The sequence below is a fragment of the Xenopus laevis genome, chromosome 7L, assembly GCF_017654675.1.
Source record: "Xenopus laevis strain J_2021 chromosome 7L, Xenopus_laevis_v10.1, whole genome shotgun sequence".
In the NCBI taxonomy this organism is placed as follows: Eukaryota; Metazoa; Chordata; class Amphibia; order Anura; family Pipidae; genus Xenopus; species Xenopus laevis.
In genome coordinates, this window is record NC_054383.1 from 66,152,155 (window position 1) to 66,178,445 (window position 26,291).

Sequence of the window (26,291 nt, forward strand, 5' to 3'; positions counted from 1 at the left end):
ATTTAGACAAATGAAAATCAGTTTAAAAGCCTCTGTTTCTCTTTAATCTTTGACACTGAACTGAAAAATGCTTAGGAGAGAGGAGAGAATAGGGAAAGCTAAAACAATGCTTGCTTGCATTGGAAACACATTATATATGCCCACGGGTATATCTCTATACTGTCCCTCAATAAAAAAAAAAAAGTATATTTTCTTGTCTGTGTGATTTTTTTTAACTAAAACAATTGTTATATAACCTCTCTTCTATGTAACTTATAGGTACAGTGACAAAGCGTCACGGTGACTGGAAGGGAACTGCAAGCATAAAGCTTTGTGTTCCTGGCGGAAGCAATCAATGTTGGACATTTAGTAGCACGCTTATTCCATTCCCCCATCGCTACGAAGAGCACGCTGTATAGTTTACTGACATGATGAGACTTTCATGGCTCCTTCGAAGGAGCTTCGATTTTGGTGAAAGAGAAGTGGCGCACTGGTTCCCCGGGCATATGGCAAAGGGTGAGGTGGAGCGTGCGGTTGCTAGTAGGGTGGCGACCCCCAATAGCCGCAAACGAATGTACGCAGTACTATAGAGTACGGTCGACAGGGGAAGGAAATGTTGCAAGCGCTTGCAGCCAGACAGTGCAGTGCATTTGATTCGCAGGAAAAAGATATTTTTAATGGAAAAATTAATTCTGGTTTCCAAAAATGAATTCCGGTTTTATTGATATATGGTATGGCTTAAGCTAATGGCATGTTTGCAAAGGTGTATCAAAAGTCAGTAGAGGGCAGACTCATTGACCTCTGAGGTTCCTGGCCAATGCAGTCAGTATATGTAACGATTTTGGGATGGCCTGTTTTTTTACAAACCTATTAATGGTGTATCTCTGCCCAGGCTCTCTGGGTGCTCACATTGCAATTTTACTACCAGAAGCCCACAGGATAGTTCATTTTCACAGAATTCGTTTTCCATGGCAGTATATTTTTTTTGTGGCAAAAAACAATTCTCCTTGAGGAAATGCATCCAAACACTTTACATGCTCTAAACCCAAATTAAAAGGGTTCACCACCTTTAATGAACTTTTAGTATAAGAGTAGTAATAGTTAGTGTGTAGAGATATTTAATATTGAGACAATTTGCAGCTGGTTTTAATGTATTACTTTTTGTGGTTTTTAAGTTATTTTGCGTTTTATTCAGCAGCTCTCCAGTTTGCAATTTCAGCAATCTGGTTGCTAGGTTCCAAATTACCATAGCAACCATACATTGATTTGAAAAAGAAATTGGAATGTGAATAGGAGTAGCACTGAATAGAAAGATAAAAAGTTCCAATAATAATACATTAGTAGCCTTACAGAATATATGTTTTTAAAGTAAATATGCTGTAATATAAGAGGGGCCCTAAAGGAAGGCTTAAACTGAATACTGTACATCCAAAAATAAATTACATAATTATTCTAGGTTGAAATAAGACAAATTTAATCCTTCCATGAAAACCTCAGCATCACAGATCCATGTTAGGAAAGAAAACAAACTGCTCTCTGTAACTGCATATACAAGCATAAAGGACAGCGGTGCCTGAAACACGTCTCTGCAATAATAAAAAAAAACATGAAGTGAGCGCAATAAGTCTGCCTTCTTATTAGTCCTCCCATAAACATTTTGCTTATGTTGATTACAAGCTATGCTGTGTTTTGTACATTTTACATGATACATCTGCCATCATTGCCTGTGACAGAAGCTCAGAACAACATGACTGCCCCCCCCCTGGCCCTGGTGCAGGGTGTAAAGAAGACTTGCCACAGTTCTGCCTTGTGCTGTCACTTTTCCCTGCACCACAATTTAATCAGGTCCATGATGCAAAGGCTAGCATCACCCAGCTGCAATGTGCTTCTTGTATGAGAATTTATGGGTGCGATTTTGTGTCCCTTATTTTCCAGTTTGCAGCCCAGTTCTCCAGTTTATTTATATAGCGGTGCAAAGTAGAAGCATGCTGTATGCCTATAGTTTTCTACAGCTTGGTGTAATCTGCAAAACCAAAAACAGTATTTATTACCTCAGGGTAAAATATAATCAACTGAAGTACTAAAAGTATGTTCAAGGACAATATTTCAAATTGCATACTGTAATCTCATGTGGTACTATCAAATTCCTTAGAATAATCTAGATCACACCCACCATAATTTTTAATAACCAATTTGACTTTTACATTCCTTGTTTATGCTGCAGTTGAACTAAATTACTTGGCAAAAAGTATCCAGATACAGTACATGCATGTCCAAGGTTAATAATAGGAAGTTGCTTCTGTAACAAATATATTGGGCTTCTAGTAAGGCTTTTTATTACATCATTTGTGGAAAATTATTGGTGGCATTTGCATTAGTGTGGTTGGGCAGTAATATTAAGTGATCATGTCGAGCTTGCAGTCAGCATTCTAGTTCATCCCACTATTGTTTATGTGGTTGTGGTCAGGGATTGTGTTGACCAGTTAAAGGAACAGTAACACCAAAAAAAATAATTTTAAAAGGAATGTACTGTTGCCCTTCACTGGTTAAACTGCTGCAGAAATTCTTCTATGGTTTATATAAACAAGCTGCTCTGTATCAATGGGGGCAGCCATTCAAGCACTAAATACACAGTAGATTGAAGATATGTTTTGAAGAATCCCATTGTATATTACAGAGCTTATCTGTTGTATATCCTGTGCTTTTTCTCCTTTTTCAGCCTTCAGTGGCTGCCCCATGGCTACACACAGCTTATTTATTTAAACTGTAGTTGCGTTTCTGAAGCAAATACACCAGATGTACTAGTGCAGAGCATCACTACTATTAAATTTTCATTACTTGAAAACACTTTAATTTTTTGGTGTTACTGTTCCTTTAAGTTCTTCCACCGTAATCTCAGCAAACTGATTCTACAGATCTTGATTTGTGCACAGGGTAGTTTAGTGCTGGAAATAGAGAGGGCTTTCAAAAGGGTTACCAAAATGGAATTACAATGTATGCTGTAATTTTAAGGTTTTGTTTTCACTTGTCTAAACTATGACAAATTGCTTCAGCCCACACTTTTCCTGTTATCTCTATGCTCCGAATGAATATTTATTCTGGATCTGCTTTTCAGAGACATGGGCAGATTTAAGATGCAAATTCGAGTCTTTTAGACCTTCGTTCAATGCAAACTCTAGGGCCAAACGATCGCATTACCACGATATTGCCCACCCAAGGTGGACCTGTCAGAGGAAAGATTTGCTTGTTTGTTTGGTGACCTCACCAAACGAGTGAATCTTGCAGTGTATGGCCACCTTTAGAAACTCAACAGTAGCTGTACCAACTGAGAAAATGTATTTATATTCCCTATACAGATTAGCCCTTTGTGTTAGTTTGCATGGTCTACCACTTCTGGACTGAACTGTTGTTGCCCCTAGAACTTTCTGATTCATAATCAGGCCCGGACTGGCAATCTGTGGGTTCTGGCAATAAGGTGCCATAGAAAGTCAGTATTTAGTGGGCTGGTGGAGGCTGTTTGGCCTCTGTGTGGGCTGATTGGGCCTCTGTGTACCTGAAATGCCAGGGCCTATTTTAATTCTCAGTCCGGACCTTTTCTTAATCACTTACTTTTTGGAAATGTGGCCCATTGTATTACTGCTAATGTTTTTTGCTTAAGATGATATGATTGTATGCTTTATTATATACCCTATGTCAGCAGTGCTGCTTAAATAGTTAATCCCACAATAAGAAGAGGTGTTCAGATACTTGTAAACGGTAAAGGTTTCTACTCCGGCATAAAATGACACCTTGTATATTCTCTCATGGTGTGTAATTTAATTTGTTGTCAATGTTTCTTCTGCAGGACTCAAACAAATGAAAACCAAGCTGAAAAACATTGACTGCATAGTCGAAATTCATGATGCCAGAATATCCTTTATGATAAAGGTGCATCCTAAAAAATTATGCTTTCAAGATAGACCATGTTTATGTGATGGTCTGCATGCCTCACCCAGGTACAGGTCTTTGCACTCATTTCAGGATAGTTTGGACCATTCTTGTAGACCTGCCATAGTAGATTCGAGTGCACCTTATTGCTGTAGATATAGGAAAAAAATATTCTTAATAGATTTTTCTAAAATTTTTATTGTGGACACTTAACTTCTAAAACATTCCACTTTCTGGACGTAACCCCATCTTTCAGGACAATTTGGGAATTAAACCTCATCTGCTTATTCTTAACAAGATGGACCTAGCTGATCTCACACAGCAAAAAGTATGTTATCACAGGTGGCTTGGCCTGGTATTTACTTGATTTGTGGTAGATTCTGATTTACATTTCACTTTTTTTCTATTTTAGAGGATCCTTGCACAACTAAAGCAGCAGGGTGTTGGGAAAGTTATTTTTACCAACTGTTTGAAGGATCAAAACATCAAGCAGGTGAGGGACTTTGTGGTAAAGTAGGAAAGGATTTATATATAATTGATTTAAAGTCAGTGGGGGTCATTTATCAACACTGGGTAAAATTGCCCGTGGGCAGTTAGCCATAGCAACAAATCAAATTGTTGCATTCATTGTTCTACCTGCAGCTGCCTGAAAAAAGCCAAGCACTGGTTGCTATGGGTTACTACCTATGTGGAAATTTGCCCAGTATTGATAAATGAGCACCAGTGTCTCTTGGTTATACTGTCACTCACTGCCTTCAGCCTTGTGCCTTTACAGGGTCATAGAACTCCTCAGTAACTTATAATACCCTTATTTTTTTCACAAAAGGGGTACCTAATTCATGACATAATAGCAATTTATATTTGTACATGTATAGAAATAGAATTATCAGTGTTGTCCCATGCTGACAAATCATCTACATTTTGCCTGGCATGGAAATTATGGCAGAGAACAGAACTGACAAGTGCACAGTTCACCTCCTGCCTCTTATTGAGCAATTTACATCTGATATGCTTACAACTGGCATCACGAGATTATTATTTGAGAAAATTAATTTCTATTGAATACAATGAGCTTTGCTTAGGCAGTACATAGAATAGACCTCCACAGATGGACACAAAAACACTACAATAAACAATTGCTTCTGCTTCAAAGAAAGTATTTTTGTTTGTACAAAATAAAAATAGCTGCTAAATCAATTTGATTCAGTAAGGGCTGTAACATTTAGGAGCATGTTGGATTCTGTCTGTAGTGAATACATTTTTGGGAGAGGGTAAATGTGTTTTCTCATGAATTTAAAATAAGATGAGGTACATGTTTTACTTCTACAGTCATCACATTTGTAAATGTAAATTATATAATTAAATTCTAATGGTTTTTTGTTAATTTGATGAAGCTTCACATCTTAAATAGCTTTTTTTTGTTTATCTAGGTTGTTCCAGCAATTTCAGAGCTCATTGGATGTAGCCAGCGATTTCACAGAGAAGAGGTCAGACATGTGGGAAAGAAAGTTACTTAAAGGGCAACTATAGCAAAAACAAAAATGTAATAAGTTTCATTTTACCGAAATAAGAATTTTTTTTTTAAATAGAATTAATAATTCTGTGCTGCTTCTGAAATAATCAAGTTAACCTTCTCTATTCCTGTTTCTTCATGCAGGATGCAGAAGTTTGAAGTAGATGCAGATTTTGAGTAACAGAGCTAACCCTACAGAATTTCCAGTTGTTTAGTAACTTTCATATTGTCATGAGATCAAACCAATATTTTATTATTATACAGTATTATTTTTATTTTTGCTGTAGTTCTCCCTTAAGTACACCTTTAAGTTAACTTTTTCTATAATGTATAGAGTAATATTTTGAGACATTTTGCAGTTGGTTATAATTTCTTATTATGTGTTTTTTGAGCTATTTAGCTTTTTATTCAGCGGCTCTCTAGTTTGCAATTTCATCAGTCTGGTTGGTAGGGTCCAAATTATCAACCATGCGTTGATTTGAAGAGATTGTAATATAAGTAGGAGAGGGCCTGAAAAGAAAGCTAGTAGAGTAGCAATAACAATCCATTTGTAGCCTTAAAGAGCATTTGTTTTTAGATGGGGTCATTGACTACCATTTGGAAGCTGGAACCTTCAACCTCTATAAAAAAAGAAAAAAATTAAAAGCCAGTTGAGAAGTTACTTAGAATTAGACATTCTATAGCATATTAAAAAAGTTGAATTAAAGGTGAACCACCCATTTAAGGTTATATAAGTATAACCTTTTTGACCAACTGCATATATATTGGTAACCCGTTTTGTGTGTTTTGGCAAATTCTAAAAGGGTCCCTTTGCTCTATCCCACAGTTTAGTCGGCAGACTGCAGAAATAACTTACCCACTGTGGGGGGGACTTACCAATTGTCCCCCTGTTATACTCAACCCTGTGAACCAAAACTAACTGGATTTGGTACTGGGCCACATGTAAGCTAAATAGTAGATCTTTGAATGAGGCAACAGACACAACATAACATTTCTTCATAGGGTCTTTGTACTCTTCTGTGCTAAAAGTTCAAAATTTGACACCTAAGGGATACAAAAAAGGTAACTTTGAGGCAATTTGATCTCTACTCATATATGTAGCAAACTTCAGCAGTTAAAATGTGTCTCCCTGTCACTGCTTTTACTGGAAAATACCCTAGCTAACCCACACTAGAGCAGTGTTAGGTCAACCTCTTGTCACTACTCTTGCCTGTCACTACTACATGTGTCACTGAGAGCGCTTTCTGTATAATGGCAATTGAAGCAATGATGCTATCCAGTGGAAAAAACAGCATGTGTCAGTGGTGGTAAAAAAGCTCCATGCACCATGGAGCATGAAGTCATCGTTGTCACCATTCCTTGTGCTGAAAACACTCCTACTGCTCATGGGCCCTATGGGAAAGAGAGCAAGTGAAGAATATGACAGGGCAGTGACTTGGCTCAAAAGCATTTGAAATGTACTTATTTATCAGAAAGGCAGAAATTCTTGGAGCCCCTCTAATTGTGATTTACCCTCTGTAGCTCTTGGCTACCTAATGCCCTGTAAGTTTACAGCACGCCATGTCATCAAATGCAGCAAATTAGACTTTCAGTGCTTAGGGGCAAGAACTGAATCTGCTGATGCACCATGTGTGAGAGGAATAGCAGTGTTTTTTTCCCCAAATGATGAAGATATGTTATTGTAAATTATTGGACTTAATTCCATATGTTAATTCGTAATTGTATTTTTAACACTACTGTTTAGAGCACAGAAACTTGCATTATGGTTATTGGAGTTCCCAATGTGGGAAAGTCATCTCTTATAAATGCTCTGCGAAGAACACATCTCCGGAAAGGTAAGTAGTTTTCGGCTTATTTAATGAGAATAAACAACTGCATGTATTATACAAAGGTGTTTTTTTTTCTCTCGCTTTAATGTCTAGGAAAAGCCTCGAAAGTAGGAGCTGAGCCAGGTATTACGCGTTCTGTCCTTACCAAAATCCAGGTCTGTATTATATACACAACTTCCAAGTACATTTTTCTATTTCTGTGATTAGGGATGATCAAATATTAAAGGGGAATTTACGTGTTACTTATCAGATACTTATTACTTTTATTAGTGAATAAACTTTGTGGTTGGTTTGTTGATCACTGGGAACTGTTTACCTAGGAAATTTGATAACATATGCCTTTATGGCTAAAAGTAAATATTTTCTTTATTGAGAAATCTTTAATTACGTGCTTTTTCAAGTAATTTTCACAATCTACAGGTGGCAGAGTCTCCCCTGCTCTTTCTTCTTGATACTCCTGGAGTGCTGTCTCCTAGAATTGAATCTGTTGAAACAGGAATGAAGCTAGCATTGTGTGGTAATCAGACTTTATATATAAATAAGTATTAACCATTAACTGTTACACTGTTTACACAGACTCTCAGACAAATAAAAGATGACCATAATCTCTAATAATTGCTAAAATATGTATCTCTAAAAACAAACATACCCCATATGTATGACAATTTTATTAAATAGCCATAATATTGAGGCCAGTTATATAGTGAAACAAGCACAAGGCTGGTTTTTAGTATTTCAATGCTTTTTCAGTGGTTGATTGCACATAGAGGCCTATTTATCAAAAGCTGAATTTCGAATTCATGTGAATTTTTTTTTACTCTAATAAATTCGAATATACTCACAATTCGACTGGGAGGATATTTAAGAAAAAATGTGAACGTCTAAAACTCGATCAAATATCACCGTCCCGAAAACTCGAATCTAATTCAAATCGAATTAGACTAAACTTGAGTCGAGTTTTTTCTCTGAAAAAAGCTTGAATGTCAGGAAGGCTATTAACATCTTCAAATGGGACACTGGACCTCTGCCATTGACTTCTATATGAACTCGGCAGGCTTTAGCACACATTTGGATTGTTCCCAGGGTCCAGGTATGAAAAATCTCGAATTCAAATTTAAATTCGAAATCGAGTTTGGATTATTCCCAACTTGAATTTGTGATTTCTGACAAATAATGCAACTCGAAAATTCAAATTTTCAAATCAAACATTAATAAATCTGCCCCTTACTGTGTGTGACATAAATGCTTGCCTCTGGTGTAAGAATTTATTAATTGTAGCTGTGGACTCTTTTTTAATATACATTGACTAATTATAGGCACAATTCTTGATCATCTGGTTGGAGAAGATATACTGGCTGATTACCTGCTGTACATCCTGAACGAGCAGATGCAGCACAGGTAAGGAGCTGGCAGGTAATAATTTGTCTTGCCTCTATAAAAAGGACAGATCTGTCAAATGTCAATCCCACATTTTATTTCTTTAAGTCTTGTATTTCACAATCACATCAAGCAAGCAGGCTCAATTTTGTGAACACTGTTATTAAGGCAAGCTTTGCATCATCCCGAAATCTTGTGTATGCTCCAGAATGGGGCACCTGATACCCAAGCCCATGCACTGGCTACACAGTTCGATGTTGAGAAGGAGGGAGTTGAGTGATATCTAGGACATGCAGAATGGAAAGTGAAAGTAATTGCCTGCCCGCCTCTGTGCCTAAGGCATGGAGGAGGAGCAGGCATTATGTGATTGACAGCTAAGACTTTTAAAGGAGTTGAAATGGATATTTTAATAAAATAAAGAATTTGGGTTTCTTGTTTTATTTTAAAAGGACTTTTATTATACAGCTTTTCATGTCTGGGTGACAGGTCCCATTAAGAACTCTTAAGTATAAACATTCATTTTTAACATAATCATCCACTACTCTGACAGTAAATTGATCGGATCCCAGTGTGTATATTCATATTTAGGCCTTATACATGCATTATTCAGCACCCCAGTAATAGAAATAAAAGAGTGGCTTTTATTCTAATGTCAATGAAAATGCATTTGAGTAAAATGTGGTTGTATGCAACACTGCTTTGCTTTAAGATATGGGCAAGTTGTTTGTAGTAAACTTGTCAAATTTGGTAATATTACTCTGAGAACTTTTAATTTATAGTTTTTTTTGTGTGCAGATATGTGGAACATTATGGATTGGAAAAGCCATGTGCAGACATTGAAACTCTCTTAAAAAGAATTGCCTTGAAGTTGGGTAAAACTCAGAAAGTAAAAGCCATCACAGGTGTTGGTAAGTTTTTCATGACATTGCAAAGCAGTTAGAAAGCAGCAAAGTCACAAACCAGAGCACATGGTTCTGTGACATAGCTCTTGTAATGTGCTGGGACCATGGACATCCTTTTGATGCTCCTCCTGCTGATTTTCATGCATCCAAGGACATCACACTTTTCAATTGGTTTTCATTATTTATTTGTGATAGTTTTTTTAATTATTTACCTTCTACTTCTGAGAACAGCTTTCAAATCTTTTTAGAGCCCATCTAAAAAAGCAAAATGCTCTGCAAAGCTACAAATGTATTGTTATTGCTTCTTATTTATCACTCATCTTTTAATTATGTTCCTCTCCTATTCATATTTCAGTCTCTTATTCAAATTAATGCATGGTTGCTAGGGTAATTTGGACCCTAGCAACCAGTGCTGAAAATGCCAAGCGGAGAGCTGCTTAAAAAAACAAATGACTCAAAAACACAATTAATAAAACATTAAAACCAATTGCAAATTGTCTCAGAATATCTCTACATCATACTAAAAGTTAATTTAAAGTTGAACAACCCCTTTAAATAATTATAAGGAAAGAATGTATGCAAAGGCAGAAAGAAGAAGAATTATAAGGAAAGTAGAAAATAGAGTAATGGGAAAGAGTATCATTAAGCTATAGGTCATAGTCAGCGCAGTGGAGCTGATGGGTGCCATCATCTGCGCTTCAGTATCCTTTGTAATGTGAGCCCGTATTGGCGCATGCGCAGTTGGAGCAATCTTCTGGTTCGCAAACAACTGCACATGCGCTGAAAGTTACAAATTGCCGAAGGGACTCCAAGAATACCGAAGCGACGGAAGATGGCATCTGTGAGCTGCGCTGACTCTGCATGTGCGGTCAGTATTTCTAGGGGTGACACAATTCAGGGGTAAGGCTGTGCAGGGGAGGGGGCCAGTGGGGACTTTTGGCTAAAAAGCGGTTTAGTTCTCATTTAAGAGAAAAATAAGTTTGGTAGACACTGAACAGGAAAAAAACAAAATAGTTAAGCCTTTGGGTGAATTCAACACAATATGTAATAATGACAATTAAGGAAAAAGTTGCATAATAAAAAAATGATATATTTATGTGTGCACATTTTTCTAACTGCATTTTGACTTTGTGTGTTTAAGGAGACGTGAATATTACAGTGCCGAACTACAATGCCGCTGCTTATGATTTCATCCGTACTTTCCGAAGAGGTCAGCTGGGAGTGGTGATGCTGGACTAAAAGAAGTGCAGTGCTGGGATTACACAGTGGACTATTTATGTGTTCTTTCTACACAACAGGCATGTGTGTAGCCTTTACATTTCATCCAGCAAAGAGTTAAAAATCAGGGCCCACACTACACATGAAAAACAAGGCTTATTGGATCCTTAGAATTTGAAAGCAATTTCAGAAGAGGTTTACATTGACCTATCATATTTTGAAAGGAACTGTCAGATCTGCAAAAAGCAAGGATGCAAAAAAAAAGAAAAAAAGAAAACAAATACTCTAATCACTATGATGATTAAGGACAATTTTAAATGGGCCAGTTTATTTGGGTTAGCCAGGCTTTGTGCTTTGGCAGTGCTCATAACTGCAGTCCAAACTATACCAAGCTCAAACACTGATACTGTCATGTTACATCAGGAAAAAAAAGATAAAACTGACAGTTTTTGTTTTGTGAATGTTTGTGCACAGCTAAGATTTATTACACAGGATACTGGATTTTGTTCTGCATAAAGGATATTACAAATCTTGTGAAGTAGGAATATGTTCATATTTTGTTGAGAAGAGGTAATGTAAATTATTTTACCCAAATTGCAAAAAGTGTTTAATATGTATAAAATAAATATAACAAACTTTTTATTTTGTGGTAACTATTATTACAAAAACGATGCTCTTTCTCATAATGGATTTGCCATTGCCCCTAAGTGCAGCAGCAACTTAGATGACATAATATACACATCAATAAGAAAAAGTACTATATGTGCACCTCTTATAAAACTTTTGGGAGAGAGTTATCATAAGCAGAAATGCTGTTGTTTTTAGGGTGTAAAATTTATACATATGCCACCTCCTCGGGTCAAAGAGTTACAGATCCTTAGAAAAATGTAAATGGTTGGATTTACATTAAAATAGTTTTTACATTTGAGTGGAAACTCATGATGCCAAGATCTCCGTGAACATCACCAAAATTTGCTGAGAGCTTTACATAGAAGTTAATCCTTCATATTCCATTGCGTAACTAAAGAGGAAGGGGGTGGATCACACGGTCTGCTTCGTATGTGCAGGCTTGGAGCGGTAAAGTTAGTTCTAATCTGATCTTGCTTGGGATTTCGGCAATGGATTGCTTTAGTTTGTTCTGAACATGTTTTAAAAGAAACAAATGCCTGGTTTTTTTTTCTTAAAGTTTTGTTTTGGCATAAATAAAAACCTCACCAGTTTTCAAAACCTGGCAGGCATAAAAACTAAAAGCATTTGATTGAAGAAAACACAAACGAGTTCAGGAGCTGATGACAATTCTCAATGGATTATAAGTCTTTCCCATAGTGTAAGGCAGTGCTGTCCAACTGCGACCCACAACCCTCCTCTTGTGTGGCCCCCGACATGAAAGCCTACCTGTTGTGACTGCTAACCTTGTGTAAGATTTAAAAGGTATCAGAACTGAGATTAACAGGCCCCTGTATTGTTTACACATCTGATTCAGACAGTAAACTCCTGCATTGTTCATACCTGTAACAACTCATATCCCTAAAGCTCTGTACTGTTCACACCTCAGACCCCGACTGAAAGTGCCAATATTGTTCACCTATTCACACAGTCACACATCATACAAACTACTGTAGGGGAACAAGCATTGTGTCACTGCATGTACCACATATGAACTGTTCATCTTATAGTGGTTCTGATAGGTTTCCCTGCTGTGTTCTGCCTGCCCTATGCTCCCTGTGTGCGCCATACTCTGCCTGCCCTATGTGTGTGCCATACTTCGCCTGCCCTATGCTCCCTGTGTGTGCCATACTTTGCCTGCCCTATGCTCCCTGTGTGTGCCATACTTTGCCTGTCCTATGCTTCCTGTGTGTGGCAAACTCTGACTGCCCTATGTGTGTGCCATACTCTGCCTGCCCTATGCTCCTTGTGTGTGCCATACTCTACCTGCCCTATGCTCCCTGTGTGTGCCATACTCTGTCTGCCCTTTGTCCTGCACTTTTTCTTCTGATTGACTCTATTGGGTGATTGACACAGGATACCCCGCAGGACAACCGGTACCAAGCAATTAAACGGTGAGCTGCAGCCTATCTATATTTAATAGACTGTGCCATACTCTGTATGCCTTGTGCTCCCTGTGTGCCCTACTCTGCCTACCCTACTCTGCATGTGTGTGCCATACTTTGCCTACCCTACTCTGCCTGAGTGTGCCATACTCTGCTTGTGAAAAGTGAACCTGGTGCTGGTTTGTTAGCATTTGCAAACACTTGTTAGGGGTCCCCTAGGTGTTTAATCATGTGCTGGGGGTGCTGTGTTATCCATAGGGGAGGAGGCATATGGATTTAAGGGTATGTCTTAATATGACTTAATAAACTTGGTGATCTCCCTGCAGAGAGCACCAACATTTGGTTTTTTGGTATGCAACCACCATTACTGTGGACATAGTCATAAAGGTTCTTGTGGTAACACGGGTGTGGCTTAAAGTGGGTGTGGTTTAAAAACAGGGAGTGGTCAACACCCGGCCAGCAGCGTCGCCCCCCCTGCACTGACAGCAGCGTTACAGTGCATGCCGCCCTCATGTCACTTAGGTGCATGCATGCTCAGACAGAAGTAACAAGCATGCCACGCTCTGGTCACATAGGAGCACATGCATGCGCACATAGAGCAGGACTGAAGACCAGACGGGGGTAGGCAGCAGTTAAAGGTACATGCCGGGCGCCCCCCATGCTTTACTCCCTAGGCACGTGCCTACTCTGCCTACCCCTAGTTCCGGCCCTGCTCAGTACCACAGAAGTTGGACAGCACTGGCTTAGAGGGAACATTGCTCTATACTGTTGTTCGTTGCAGAATATGCCCTTGTCTGCATCAAACCTAACTAGGGATGCACCAAATCTGTGATTCTGCCTTTTTCAGCGGCAATCAATTTCATCTGAACATAACCTTTTGACGCACAAACAAGGAAATTGCCATATACAAATTAGAGTTTGTGATTCTGCTGTATATTTTATGAAAGATTCATGATTCAGCTGCATCCCTAAACCTAAAAGACAGAAATGTGAGGCAGAAATGGTAATTACTATTACCATTTGGGCTGATTTTTCCTTGGAGTACAACCTACATAACTGATGAATGACACCTCAATGGAAAATAATGAGGTACATTCGGAGTTTAGTAAATAACCCCCTCATTGTACCGAAAATTATGATATAATTGGTATTTCTGAGACTTAATGGGATGAAACATGTGACTGGCAGAGGAGTGTTTCTGTCTGTAAAGCCGGAATTAAAGCCGTGCACTAAAGAAATTACCTGGGATAGCACTGTGTGGAATCTCTTTGTGTAGAGGTTTCAGCTGGGCTAAAGGTTACACAGAAAGTGATCATTGGCATATGCTGTAAACTGCCCTGTATAAGTGAGGAGGACTGGCGTAATGGGGTTGCAAAGTCAGAAAAAAGTAGCAGGTTTGTAAATATGCTAAATGGATCTGCAAATAAAGTATCTAATACTACTGAATTTCTTATGTTAGCATGTAGGGATTAGTTATCATAACATGTTTTCTTTTGAGATTATGTTGCAGATAGGGATGGGCGAATAAATTCGCCATGGTTAAATTCGCGGTGAATTTCTGCGTTTCGCTGCACACTTCTGCTGAGGGGATTTAGTTGAGGGTTTTATTTTTTTTCTCCTTTCCTTCCCCGAAATATCCAAACCCCCCCCTTATATATATATTTTTTTTTTTAAGTTTAGTTGCCCAATATGACGGGCCGTGGGAGAGGGGGGAGGGGTGCTGGTGGTGGTGGTGGTGGGAAGAAGGGTGGGATAGGGAGGGGTGGCCGAGGAAGAGGCCGTGGTGCTGGCCGTGGGCATCCAACCCCACAACAGCCCAGCCCATGTGCCATGCCCAGTCTGGGCACTGTAAATCAGTCGCAGCACAAGCTGCCATCAAAGCAGCTGCCATCACAGCAGCAGCTGCAACAACAACAGCAGCAGCTGCAACAGCAGCAGCAGCTGCAACAACAACAGCAGCAGCCGCAACAACAGCAGCAGCAGCAGCAAATGCCACAGCAGCAGGTGGCTTTGGGTCGCAGTGGGGCAACTGGCACACGTAGGACTGTGCCAGATTTTTTTGCCACTGCTTCGCGACCCATACGCTCGCAGCAGGCAGAGGCAGTGGTAGACTGGCTGACCCAGGCTACCTCGTCTGCAGCGGGCACCAGTGAGCGGCAGGAGGTGGCATCACCTGCTAGCTCAGTGTGGGATGACACCCCATCCCTCTTATTTGATCCTGAGGTGGACTTGGGCCCAGACACCCAGGATCTTTTTGATGATCAGGCAGGAATGGGGGGGGCATTCATGTCTGATGAAGAGGAGGAGGTCATGTCACAGCCCACATCAGTAGGGGATATTGGGCAGGGTCCCCTTATGGCAGGGCAGCAAGTTGCTGGTGTGGGGTCAGACACCAGCATGCTGGATGTGGGTATTGATGCCATGTATGAGGCAGGGTCTGGTCTGGGGGAGGATGATGACAGGGACAGACCCTGGGAGCCGGCTCCAGAGGATAACAGTAGCAGTTCAGGGGGGGAACTGTTTGTTGTTGATGAGGATGAAGAGCCGGCTCCACCGACCACTGCTAGGGGGGGCAGGCAACAGGGCAGCACTGCGCCTAGGTCCAAAGCCTATGGGCGTACGGGTGGGGACCATCCCCAACCCTCCACAGCAGGCAAGGCAGTGGCCCGCACTTCAGCAGTGTGGGCTTTTTTCACGTGCCATGCAGAGGACCAGGCAGTAGCAGTGTGCCAGCTCTGCCGGCAGAAGGTTCGAAGGGGGCAGGCAGGGTCACATATGGGAACATCAGCTTTAAGTTCCCATATGAAACGTCATCACAGGATGACGTGGGAGCAGCACCAAAGTGGCAGGGCACCGGGTGGCAGTGGTGCTTCCTGTCCACCTCCTCCCATTCCTCAGGGAAGAGGTGCTAGCTCCCCAGACCCTGCAGCAAGGGAAGAGGATTCTGGGGCTCACAGTCGGAGGCAGCCACTGTGTAGCTCAGCCTCTTCTGCAGCCTCCTCAATGCGGCCCCTGTCCCGCCAGGTTTCCCTCCCCCAGTTCCTCACCCGCAAGACGCCTCTCTCCCCCAGCCACCCCCAAGTGCAGAGGCTTAATGGCTGCCTGGCAAAGCTTCTGGCAGTGCAGCTGCTGCCCTATCAGCTAGTCGAAGCAGCCCCCTTCCGACAGCTGATGGCTTGCGCTGCCCCTAACTGGCGGATCCCCAGCCGCCATTATTTTGCCAGGAAGGCCGTCCCTGCCCTCCACCAGCAGGTGGTGGATAATGTGTCCCTGTCGCTGGATCATGCTGTTGGCGGCAGGGTGCACTGCACCACTGACACGTGGACCAGCAGGCATGGGCAGGGGAGGTACATAACCTACACAGCGCACTGGGTCACCCTCATGAGTGCTGGGGAGGGTGCAAGCCGGGGCGCTCCCCTCAGGCTACAGGTGCCTCCCCGTGGGGTACAGGGCAAGCCCCACATGTCCACTTCCTCCTCCTCCACTATGGATGAGCCACCCCTGAAGCGTCCCCGCAGCTACGCTTCAGTGCAGCACAGGCGATGTCAGGCTGTGCTGCAACTCCTCTCCCTGGGCGAGAGGAGTCATACTGCACCTGAGCTCATGGCTGCCTTCCAGACTCAGGTGCAGCGGTGGTTCACTCCCCGCCAGCTCCAAGCAGGTTACATTGTTTGCGACAACGGTCGCAACCTGCTGGCCGCCATCCACCTAAGGCACCTGACCCACGTGCCTTGCTTTGCACATGTCCTCAACCTTGTGGTGCAGCGCTTCCTCAAGAGCTACCAAGGGTTGGGTGACATGCTGGAGAAGGTACGTAGGGTATGTGCCCATTTTCGCAGGTCCCCCACCGCCAGCGCGTCTTTGGCACGGATGCAGCGGCAGCATAGTCTGCCACCCCACCGGCTCATCTGTGACCTGCCGACGCGCTGGAATTCCACCCTGCACATGGTGGAGCGCCTCGTAGAGCAGCGCTGGGCGGTCAGCAATTACCTGCTGGAGCACAGTGCCAGGGGTACTCAGGGGGCGGATTTGGGGTACTTTAGTGCAGAGCAGTGGCAGCAAATGAGGCAGCTCTGCCAAGTACTTGCCCCCTTTGAGCAGGCGACACGCTTTGTTAGCAGGGACAATGCGTGTCTTAGTGATGTCATACCCCTGGTGTTCCTCCTCAAGCGCACGTTGGATGGGCTGCTAGAGGAGGGTGACGTGCCTGAGGAGGAGGAGGAGGAGAGTAGGCCCCGTAGGCAGGCAGAGGGGGCTGAGGAGGAAATGGTGCCCGATGAGGAGGATGAGGGAGAGGAGGACTGGGTGCCTGCGCAGCATGGGGAGCAGGGCACATGCCACCCAACCACCCCAGCTATTGTCCGCGGCTGGGAGGGTACAGAGCAGGGGCAGGTCGAGCCAGATGACCTGCTGCATCTGGAGGGCAGTCAAGAAGAGGTTGGTCGGGGGCACCTCTTTTACATGGCTGCCCATATGCAGACTTGCCTCCGAAGTGATCCCCGGGTCTGTTCTATCAAAGACCGGGAGGATTATTGGGTGGCTACTTTGCTTGACCCACGGTACAAGGGAAAGGTGGGGGAGTTCCTTGTACCCAGCCAGAGAGAGAGGAGGATGGGTCAATTGAGGAAGGCTCTGTGCTCAAAATTAGTGGAGGCCTTCCCCCAGTCTGACACTTCTCAGGCCTCCACTACTCCACACACCCAGCAGAGACGGGGGCCTAGCAGCAGCATCAGCAGCAGCAGCAAGGGCGGAGATCTCATGGGTGTGTGGAAGAGCTTTTTCGAGCCTCAACGGCCAGCAGCAGGCCCAGTCAGCACCCAAAGCCACCACCAGCAGCGGGTGGAGCATATGGTGGCTGACTACATGGGGTCAGTCAGCGTGCAGGATGCCATTCGCCCTGATGATGACCCCATGCATTATTGGGTCTCGAGGCTCGACCAGTGGCCAGAACTGGCACAGTACGCTCTGGAGGTGCTGGCTTGCCCCCCTGCCAGTGTCCTGTCAGAGCGTGTCTTCAGTGCCGCAGGTGGGGTGGTCACTGAGAAGCGGACACGGCTATCCACTGGCAGCGTGGATAAGCTGACATTCATTAAAATGAATGAGGCATGGATAAGCGGGGATATCCAAGTGCCCATTGCAGACAGCAGAGACTAGCCTCCTCTCCTCCTTCTCCTCCTCAGATTTAGCCTCCTCTCTCCATTGCTGCCCATACTCTCCTCCTCAGTAGTATTGCCCATTCCCCATCTGTCTGCACCTGCTGCCCTTGCTGCTGCTGCTGCTGCTGCTGTAGCCTGCTACTAGCCCTAGTAGTACTGCTGCTGTGCTGCATTGTCGGCAAATTTTTTTATGGTGGGGGCCTATCAAAGCTCCTACTGCTATCGTAGATACTACTGTGCTGCATTGTCGGCAAATTTTTTTAGTAGTTGAGGCCTAACATGGCCTCTAAATATGTTTCTTCGAATACTGCCACATTGTTGGCTAATTTCTTCTGGTTGAGGCCTAACATGGCTTCTAAATATGTTGCTTATAATTTTGCCGCTAAGTTGGCTAATTTCTTCTGGTGGTTGAGGCCTAACATGGCTTCTAAATATGTTGCTTATAATTTTGCCGCTAAGTTGGCTAATTTCTTCTGGTTGAGGCCTAACATGGCTTCTAAATATGTTGCTTATAATTTTGCCGCTAAGTTGGCTAATTTCTTCTGGTTGAGGCCTAACATGGCTTCTAAATATTTTTCTTACAATTTTGCGGCTAATGTCTTTGAGGCCTGCCTCATTTAATTCTTCTGGCTCTAATATAGAGTTGATTAAAAGTTACAACATGACTGTTGCTGCCGCTGCTATTGCTACTAATGCCTCGTTATTTGGCAAAAGTCTTCTGTTTGAGGCCTGCCTCATTTAATTATTCTGGCTCTAATATAGAGTTGATTAAAAGTTACAACATGACTGTTGCTGCCGCTGCTGTTGCTACTAATGCCTCGTTATTTGGCAAAAGTCTTCTGTTTGGGGCCTGCCTCATTTAATTCTTCTGGCTCTAATATAGAGTTGATTAAAAGTTACAACATGACTGTTGCTGCCGCTGCTGTTGCTACTAATGCCTCGTTATTTGGCAAAAGTCTTCTGTTTGGGGCCTGCCTCATTTAATTCTTCTGGCTCTAATATAGAGTTGATTAAAAGTTACAACATGACTGTTGCTGCCGCTGCTGTTGCTACTAATGCCTCGTTATTTGGCAAAAGTCTTCTGTTTGAGGCCTGCCTCATTTAATTCTTCTGGCTCTAATATAGAGTTGATTAAAAGTTACAACATGACTGTTGCTGCCGCTGCTGTTGCTACTAATGCCTCGTTATTTGGCAAAAGTCTTCTGTTTGGGGCCTGCCTCATTTAATTCTTCTGGCTCTAATATAGAGTTGATTAAAAGTTACAACATGACTGTGCTGCCGCTGCTGTTGCTACTAATGCCACGTTATTTGGCAAAAGTCTTCTGTTTGGGGCCTGCCTCATTTAATTTTTCTGGCTCTGATATAGAGTTGATTTAAAGTTACAACATGACTGTTGCTGCCGCTGCTGTTGCTACTAATGCCTCGTTATTTGGCAAAAGTCTTCTGTTTGAGGCCTGCCTCATTTAATTCTTCTGGCTCTAATATAGAGTTGATTAAAAGTTACAACATGACTGTTGCTGCCGCTGCTGTTGCTACTAATGCCTCGTTATTTGGCAAAAGTCTTCTGTTTGGGGCCTGCCTCATTTAATTCTTCTGGCTCTAATATAGAGTTGATTAAAAGTTACAACATGACTGTTGCTGCCGCTGCTGTTGCTACTAATGCCTCGTTATTTGGCAAAAGTCTTCTGTTTGGGGCCTGCCTCATTTAATTCTTCTGGCTCTAATATAGAGTTGATTAAAAGTTACAACATGACTGTTGCTGCCGCTGCTGTTGCTACTAATGCCTCGTTATTTGGCAAAAGTCTTCTGTTTGGGGCCTGCCTCATTTAATTCTTCTGGCTCTAATATAGAGTTGATTAAAAGTTACAACATGACTGTTGCTGCCGCTGCTGTTGCTACTAATGCCTCGTTATTTGGCAAAAGTCTTCTGTTTGAGGCCTGCCTCATTTAATTCTTCTGGCTCTAATATAGAGTTGATTAAAAGTTACAACATGACTGTTGCTGCCGCTGCTGTTGCTACTAATGCCTCGTTATTTGGCAAAAGTCTGGTGGGTGTCTATCAAGGCTCCTACTGCTGTTGCTGACACTACTGCTGCATTGTCGGCAATCTTTTTTTGTAGTTGAGGCCTAACATGGCTTCTAAATAGGTTGCTTATAATTTTGCCGCTAAGTTGGCTAATTTCTTCTGGTGGTTGAGGCCTAACATGGCTTCTAAAAATGTTTCTTCGAACACTGCCACGTTGTTGGCTAATTTCTTTGGGTTGAGGCCTAACATGGCTTCTAAAAATGTTCCTTCGAATACTGCCACATTGTTGGCTAATTTCTTTGAGTTGAGGCCTAACGTGGCTTCTAAATAGGTTGCTTATAATTTTGCCGCTAAGTTGGCTAATTTCTTCTGGTGGTTGAGGCCTAACATGGCTTCTAAAAATGTTTCTTCGAACACTGCCACGTTGTTGGCTAATTTCTTTGGGTTGAGGCCTAACATGGCTTCTAAAAATGTTCCTTCGAATACTGCCACATTGTTGGCTAATTTCTTTGGGTTGAGGCCTAACATGGCTTCTAAATAAGTTGCATATAATTTTGCCGCTAAGTTGGCTAATTTCTTCTGGTGGTTGAGGCCTAACATGGCTTCTAAAAATGTTTCTTTGAACACTGCCACGTTGTTGGCTAATTTCTTTGGGTTGAGGCCTAACATGGCTTCTAAAAATGTTCCTTTGAATACTGCCACATTGTTGGCTAATTTCTTTGGGTTGAGGCCTAACATGGCTTCTAAATAGGTTGCTTATAATTTTGCCGCTAAGTTGGCTAATTTCTTCTGGTGGTTGAGGCCTAACATGGCTTCTAAAAATGTTTCTTCGAACACTGCCACATTGTTGGCTAATTTCTTTGGGTTGAGGCCTAACATGGCTTCTAAATAGGTTGGTTATAATTTTGCCGCTAAGTTGGCTAATTTCTTCTGGTGGTTGAGGCCTAACATGGCTTCTAAAAATGTTTCTTCGAACACTGCCACATTGTTGGCTAATTTCTTTGGGTTGAGGCCTAACATGGCTTCTAAAAATGTTCCTTTGAATACTGCCACATTGTTGGCTAATTTCTTTGGGTTGAGGCCTAACATGGCTTCTAAATAGGTTGCTTATAATTTTGCCGCTAAGTTGGCTAATTTCTTCTGGTGGTTGAGGCCTAACATGGCTTCTAAAAATGTTTCTTCGAACACTGCCACATTGTTGGCTAATTTCTTTGGGTTGAGGCCTAACATGGCTTCTAAAAATGTTCCTTTGAATACTGCCACATTGTTGGCTAATTTCTTCTGGAGGTTGAGGCCTAACATGGCTTCTAATTATGTTGCTTCTATTTTTGCTGCTTAGTGGGCTAATTTGTTCGGGTTGAGGCCTGCCTCATTTAATTCTTCTGGCTCTAGTACAATTGATTACAACAATGCTTGCTGCTTGGTTGTCAAATGTATTCACACTATTATTACCCCTGAAACGACTGCGGCCAAAAGTCCTGTGCCTCAGTCATTATTCTTTCATTTGAAATGATAGGAGTGCTCTAAAAATGTTTACAGGGAGGGCATGTGTGTGTAGCAGTAACTGAGTGAAACATAGGTGCGAAATTCCGAATTGCTCTTCCCATTGATTTCAAAGCAAAACATGGCATATATACATTTTTCACTGTGTACAAAGCTTAAAAGTAAGGGAAATGTTTTAATGGTAGCCCCAAAGCCATGTCTGGTCTGGGAGTCAAAATAGGCCCTGGCATTCAAATTACACAGAGGCCCAAACAGGCCCCAACCATCAGCCCAGTAAATTTGACTGGAAACCAACCAACCTGGCAACCCTGGGTGACGCAAACATAGCCATAAACTCTACTTAAATTCATGCTGTAAGCAATAATTTAGATGGAATTTGTCCTCTATGAATGCTTTTGTCCTTGAGTTAAATAAACGAGACAACACAGTTTGCTTAATGGAAAGAGGAATTTCATTCCAAGATGATGTCCATCTTAAATCCCACTTTCAGCTGCATCTGCTATTTTGCAACTTTCAACTTCACAAGCAGTCTTGTCCCAGTTTGCTGTCCATAACCTTCAAAGAGAACAAACGCCATCCTTTGTTTCGAAACACTTTACACAACGTATTCATAGATCCAGTGCAAAGCCCTTAAAGGGGTGGTTCACCTTTAAGGTAACTTTTAGTATGCAATAGTATGGCAAATTCTAAGCAACTTTTAATTTGGTTTTAATTATTTGCTTTTTTCTTCTGGCAAATAAAGTTCTGACTCTTTGCAGCTTTTAAATGTGGCTCAATGAGTTGACCCCAACTAAAAAGCAAATACTATGTCAGGCTACAAATGTATTGTTAGTCATTGCTACTCCATTTAGGCCTCTCCTATTCATATTCCAGTCTCTTATTTAAATCAATACATGATTGCTAGGGGAATAATGTTACTTCTAATAGTGCCTAATTACCAAATATAGTGTGACTTAATATAATTTATTTAAAAAAATCAATGTATTTGAGTGTTACAGTAGTCAATTTAACAATTTCGGCGCCGTCGCGACGAGATTCGGCGCCGCGCGACGAGATTCGGCGCCGCGCGACGAGATGCGACGCGCGTCATAGCAAAACTGTGTTTGCGCATGCGCGCGTCGTGCGCGCGCACGTCATGTGACGCGCGTCGTGCGCGCGTCAAAAACGGGCGTCGCCACTATAAATAGCCCCGCCCGTGCTTACAGTTGTAGGAGTGCATTTTGAAAATGGCAGGACCTGGCACAATGGATCGGGATCAGCTTAGGTACTTTGTCAGGTACCTGCACCAGGAGGGATACGACAATATCCCTCCTGGAGTGAGAGGAATCCAGGCGCTCCGAAGGAGCATAATGGAACGGCTGAGGCGCAGGCTGCGGAGGGAGTACCGCCTGCGACTCAGTTTGCGGGAGCTCCAGAGGATCTGGAGCGATCTCAAAAGACGCCACAGCGCATTTGTGGAAGAGCTGCGCGTGGAGGTTGAAGGTAGAGTTATTTAAAAAGAAAACATCTTATAATGATTTGCTATTTTACAGCAAAAATGTATTTAAGTGAATGCTGTAATTAGGATTGGAACAGTTGACTTTGACTGACTGACATAATTGCAGACAAGTTAGATAACAAGTAAATGAGCTGTCAAATGGAGATTATTTAAACAGATTATAATAGATTTATTTAAATGGAATACATGGGTTTCCCTTCTTAACTACAATGAAGCCACTTGATTCCTATTTATTTTGGTATTTTGGAGCAAATGTGTATTTGTTTAGGCCTGTGACAAGGCTAATAAGAATTTTACTTCACATAAAGGTAGATTTATTTAAACGTAATAAATAGGTTTCCCTTCTTAACTACAATAAAGCCACTTGATCAGGCTCGGATCTGTGGAAAGGCCACCAAGGCCCGGGCCTAGGGCTGGAAGATTTTAGGGTGGCGGCATGCTGCCCAACCACACCCATATTGGTTCAGAAACACTGGGGATGCACAGGAGATACAATAGTTTCCCATGCAGCAATCCCCATTGCTCCTGTCCAGATGATAAAAATTTGCCCGAATAAAGGGGAGGGGACAGGGGCGACAAATGGCAGTGGGCCTAGGGGTGCCTACTATGTAAATCTTGCCCTGCACTTGATTCCTATTTATTTTGGTATTTTGGAGCAAATGTGTATTTGTTTAGGCCTGTGACAAGGCTAATAAGAATTTTACTTCACATAAAGGTAGATTTATTTAAACGGAATAAATAGGTTTCCCTTCTTAACTACAATAAAGTTAATTTTCCTGTAGTTACAACATGACACCTTATCCTGTATAATTTATACTGTACAAATGCAATTGCTGTGTTACTCAAACTGAAATTTATTCATTGCCAGCTGAATGGATCCAAGATGATCCCGATGATGATAGGGAAGTACCACCACCACCACCTGACCAGGCAGCACCGCCTCCACCTGATGAGGCAGCACCGCCTCCACCACCGGACCAGGCAGCACTGCCACCTGTCCAGGCGGCACCACCACCTCACCAGGCGGCACCACCACCTCACCAGGCGGCACCACCACCTCACCAGGCGGCACCACCACCTCACCAGGTGGCACCACCACCTCACCAGGCGGCACCACCACCGGACCAGGGGCTCAGTGTAGGCACACAAACAGAACATGCCTACTATGACCAGACTGAGCTCCTGGTCACCCTGGTCAACCTGGTCCACCAGGTTAATGCCATGCGGCAGGAGCTGGGAGAGGTCAGGGACATGGTTGAGTCCGGGCAGAGGGTAGTTCCTCCTCCTCCTCCTCCTCCACTTTAATTTATTTATTTTATATTGCAGCACCGTTGTGCTATGTTGTAAATTAAAAGTTTTTTTATATCTCTATATTTTGAGTTCATTTTTCATTTGACTAAACTAATACTCACATGGTACTTGAAATTGTTTAGATTCTAATAACACAACGATGACTATTCTTAATCGGAGTCATTAAAATTACATTACATAGTATTTCAGAATCATTACAATTACATGATGTAAATATAAGGTTCATTCACATAAACATATGGTTTATTCATTTTTATCTGCGATACAAAGCATCCAGATACTATCTGTTCAGATTTGTTAGTTGTACTTGTGTTAGCAATCTACTATTAGATATATGAAGTACAGATGGTACTTTTTGGTTAAACAGTGATATAGAGTAGTAGTAGATACCATTACCAGTTGACCAGAGGTAATGTGAAAAAATCCACAAACGTTAAAAGTTTAAGAAACTTGCAAAATGGGAGCCATTTTTTCAAGATAGGAGTCCTCTAACAATGCAGGGCATGTGTGTAGCAGTATACTAAGTGAAACACGCATGTGTATTGGTCTTCCCATTGAGTCCAATCCAATTCAGCACATTCAGACACAAAGCAAAAGATACCATGTTCATTTATCATCACAGACTACAAAGCTTGAAACTAAGGGGAAAATTTTTATTTGTAGGGCCAAAGGTGAAAAAAGGTTATACAAACAAAACACCCATAGAAGATGGGCTTCATGAAATTGCACTGCGCGTCAAAAATAACGTCGCGCGTTAAAACACTTACTTGCGTCCGCGACAAAATATTTCGACGCGCGACAAAATCGGGCCGCGCGTCTCGTTTCACGAATTTTTCGCCGTTTCGCGAATTTCGCTGGAAATTCGCGAATTATTCGGCGAAGCGAAACGCGACAGATTCGCCCATCACTAGTTGCAGAGGCTTTTAAAGGAACATTTCAGTTAAAGCAGGCATGTCCAAAGTCAGGCCCGCGTGCCAATTGCGGCCTGTTTTCAAATTTACACCGGCCCTCAGACTCCATAATGAAATTAATAATAATGCAGCCCGCCAGCACAGTGCAATCAGGAATCGCGTAGCAGTAATATTTGGACACATTAGTGAAATGATCTGCCACTTGATCTATACTGCTGCCTGTGTGCTGAAGGTGTTAGCAATAGACACGTACTGGCACATGACACGCTGCTCTCGCATACTTCTTTACGGCTGAAGGTGCAATAGACGTACTAACGTACCAGTACAGTAAACTAAAGAAGTATGCGAGAGTGGTGCGTCACTATGTGCCATTACATGTCTATTGCTAACACCTTCAGCACAGGCAACAATGTAGACGATCATTTCAGGCGATTTCTTGTTTAAATGAGGCTCAGAGAATAAATCCAAACAGACTCCGCTTCTCCACTTCCTAAACACCGTGTACGTGTCCATCTCCAGGAACGAATGGCCCTGATCGCAAGCTAGCTACCTCAGAATGGATGTCAGGCTGAATGGTCGGCCCCCACACATTTTAACCTCACCAAATCTGGCCCTCGTTGCAAAAAGTTTGGACACCCATGATTTAAAGTTACAGTTCAGTGCAAAAATAAAAACTAGATAAATGGATAGTATATGTAAAATGCAAAATGTTTCTAATATAGTTAGTTAGCCAAAAATGTAATCTACAAAGGCTGGAGTGAATGGACATCTAACATAGTAGCCAGAACCCAACTTCCTGCTTTGAAGCGATTAGAAGGGGACATGGCATGCAGGTCAGATTCAAAAGCAACAGTTATGACCCATGTCATAACTGATTAACTGACCCATCATGGCTGATTCAGTTAATGCCTTTAAGAATGGCTTGGATGATTTTTTGGAAAGACATAATATCAAAGGCTATTGTGATACTAAGCTCTATAGTTAGTATAGGTATGGGTATATAGAATTTAATTAAAAGTAGGGAGGGGTTTGTGTATGGATGCTGGCTTTTCATTCAGAGGGGTTGAACTTGATGGACTTTGTCTTTTTT

The 26,291-nt window shown here is 42.2% G+C and overlaps 1 protein-coding gene across 2 annotated transcripts; it reads left to right on the plus strand.

Moving 5' to 3' along the window:
• Window positions 1-313: 313 nt before the first annotated feature.
• Window positions 314-11,385, plus strand: mtg1.L (mitochondrial ribosome-associated GTPase 1 L homeolog). Of its 2 annotated transcripts, XM_018225627.2 has the most exons (11): window positions 316-495; window positions 3,824-3,888; window positions 4,130-4,234; window positions 4,319-4,399; window positions 5,337-5,393; window positions 7,164-7,254; window positions 7,342-7,403; window positions 7,669-7,765; window positions 8,565-8,646; window positions 9,421-9,533; window positions 10,669-11,385. In XM_018225627.2, the coding sequence occupies exons 1-11, from the start codon at window positions 408-410 to the stop codon at window positions 10,764-10,766; spliced, it is 939 nt and encodes a 312-aa protein (XP_018081116.1). In that variant the 5' UTR covers window positions 316-407; the 3' UTR covers window positions 10,767-11,385. The 2 variants fall into 2 exon arrangements, with proteins under 2 accessions (XP_041425067.1, XP_018081116.1); XM_041569133.1 differs by lacking the exon at window positions 4,130-4,234 and having other exon boundaries at window positions 314-495; window positions 3,824-3,906.
• The last annotated feature ends 14,906 nt before the right edge of the window (window positions 11,386-26,291 follow it).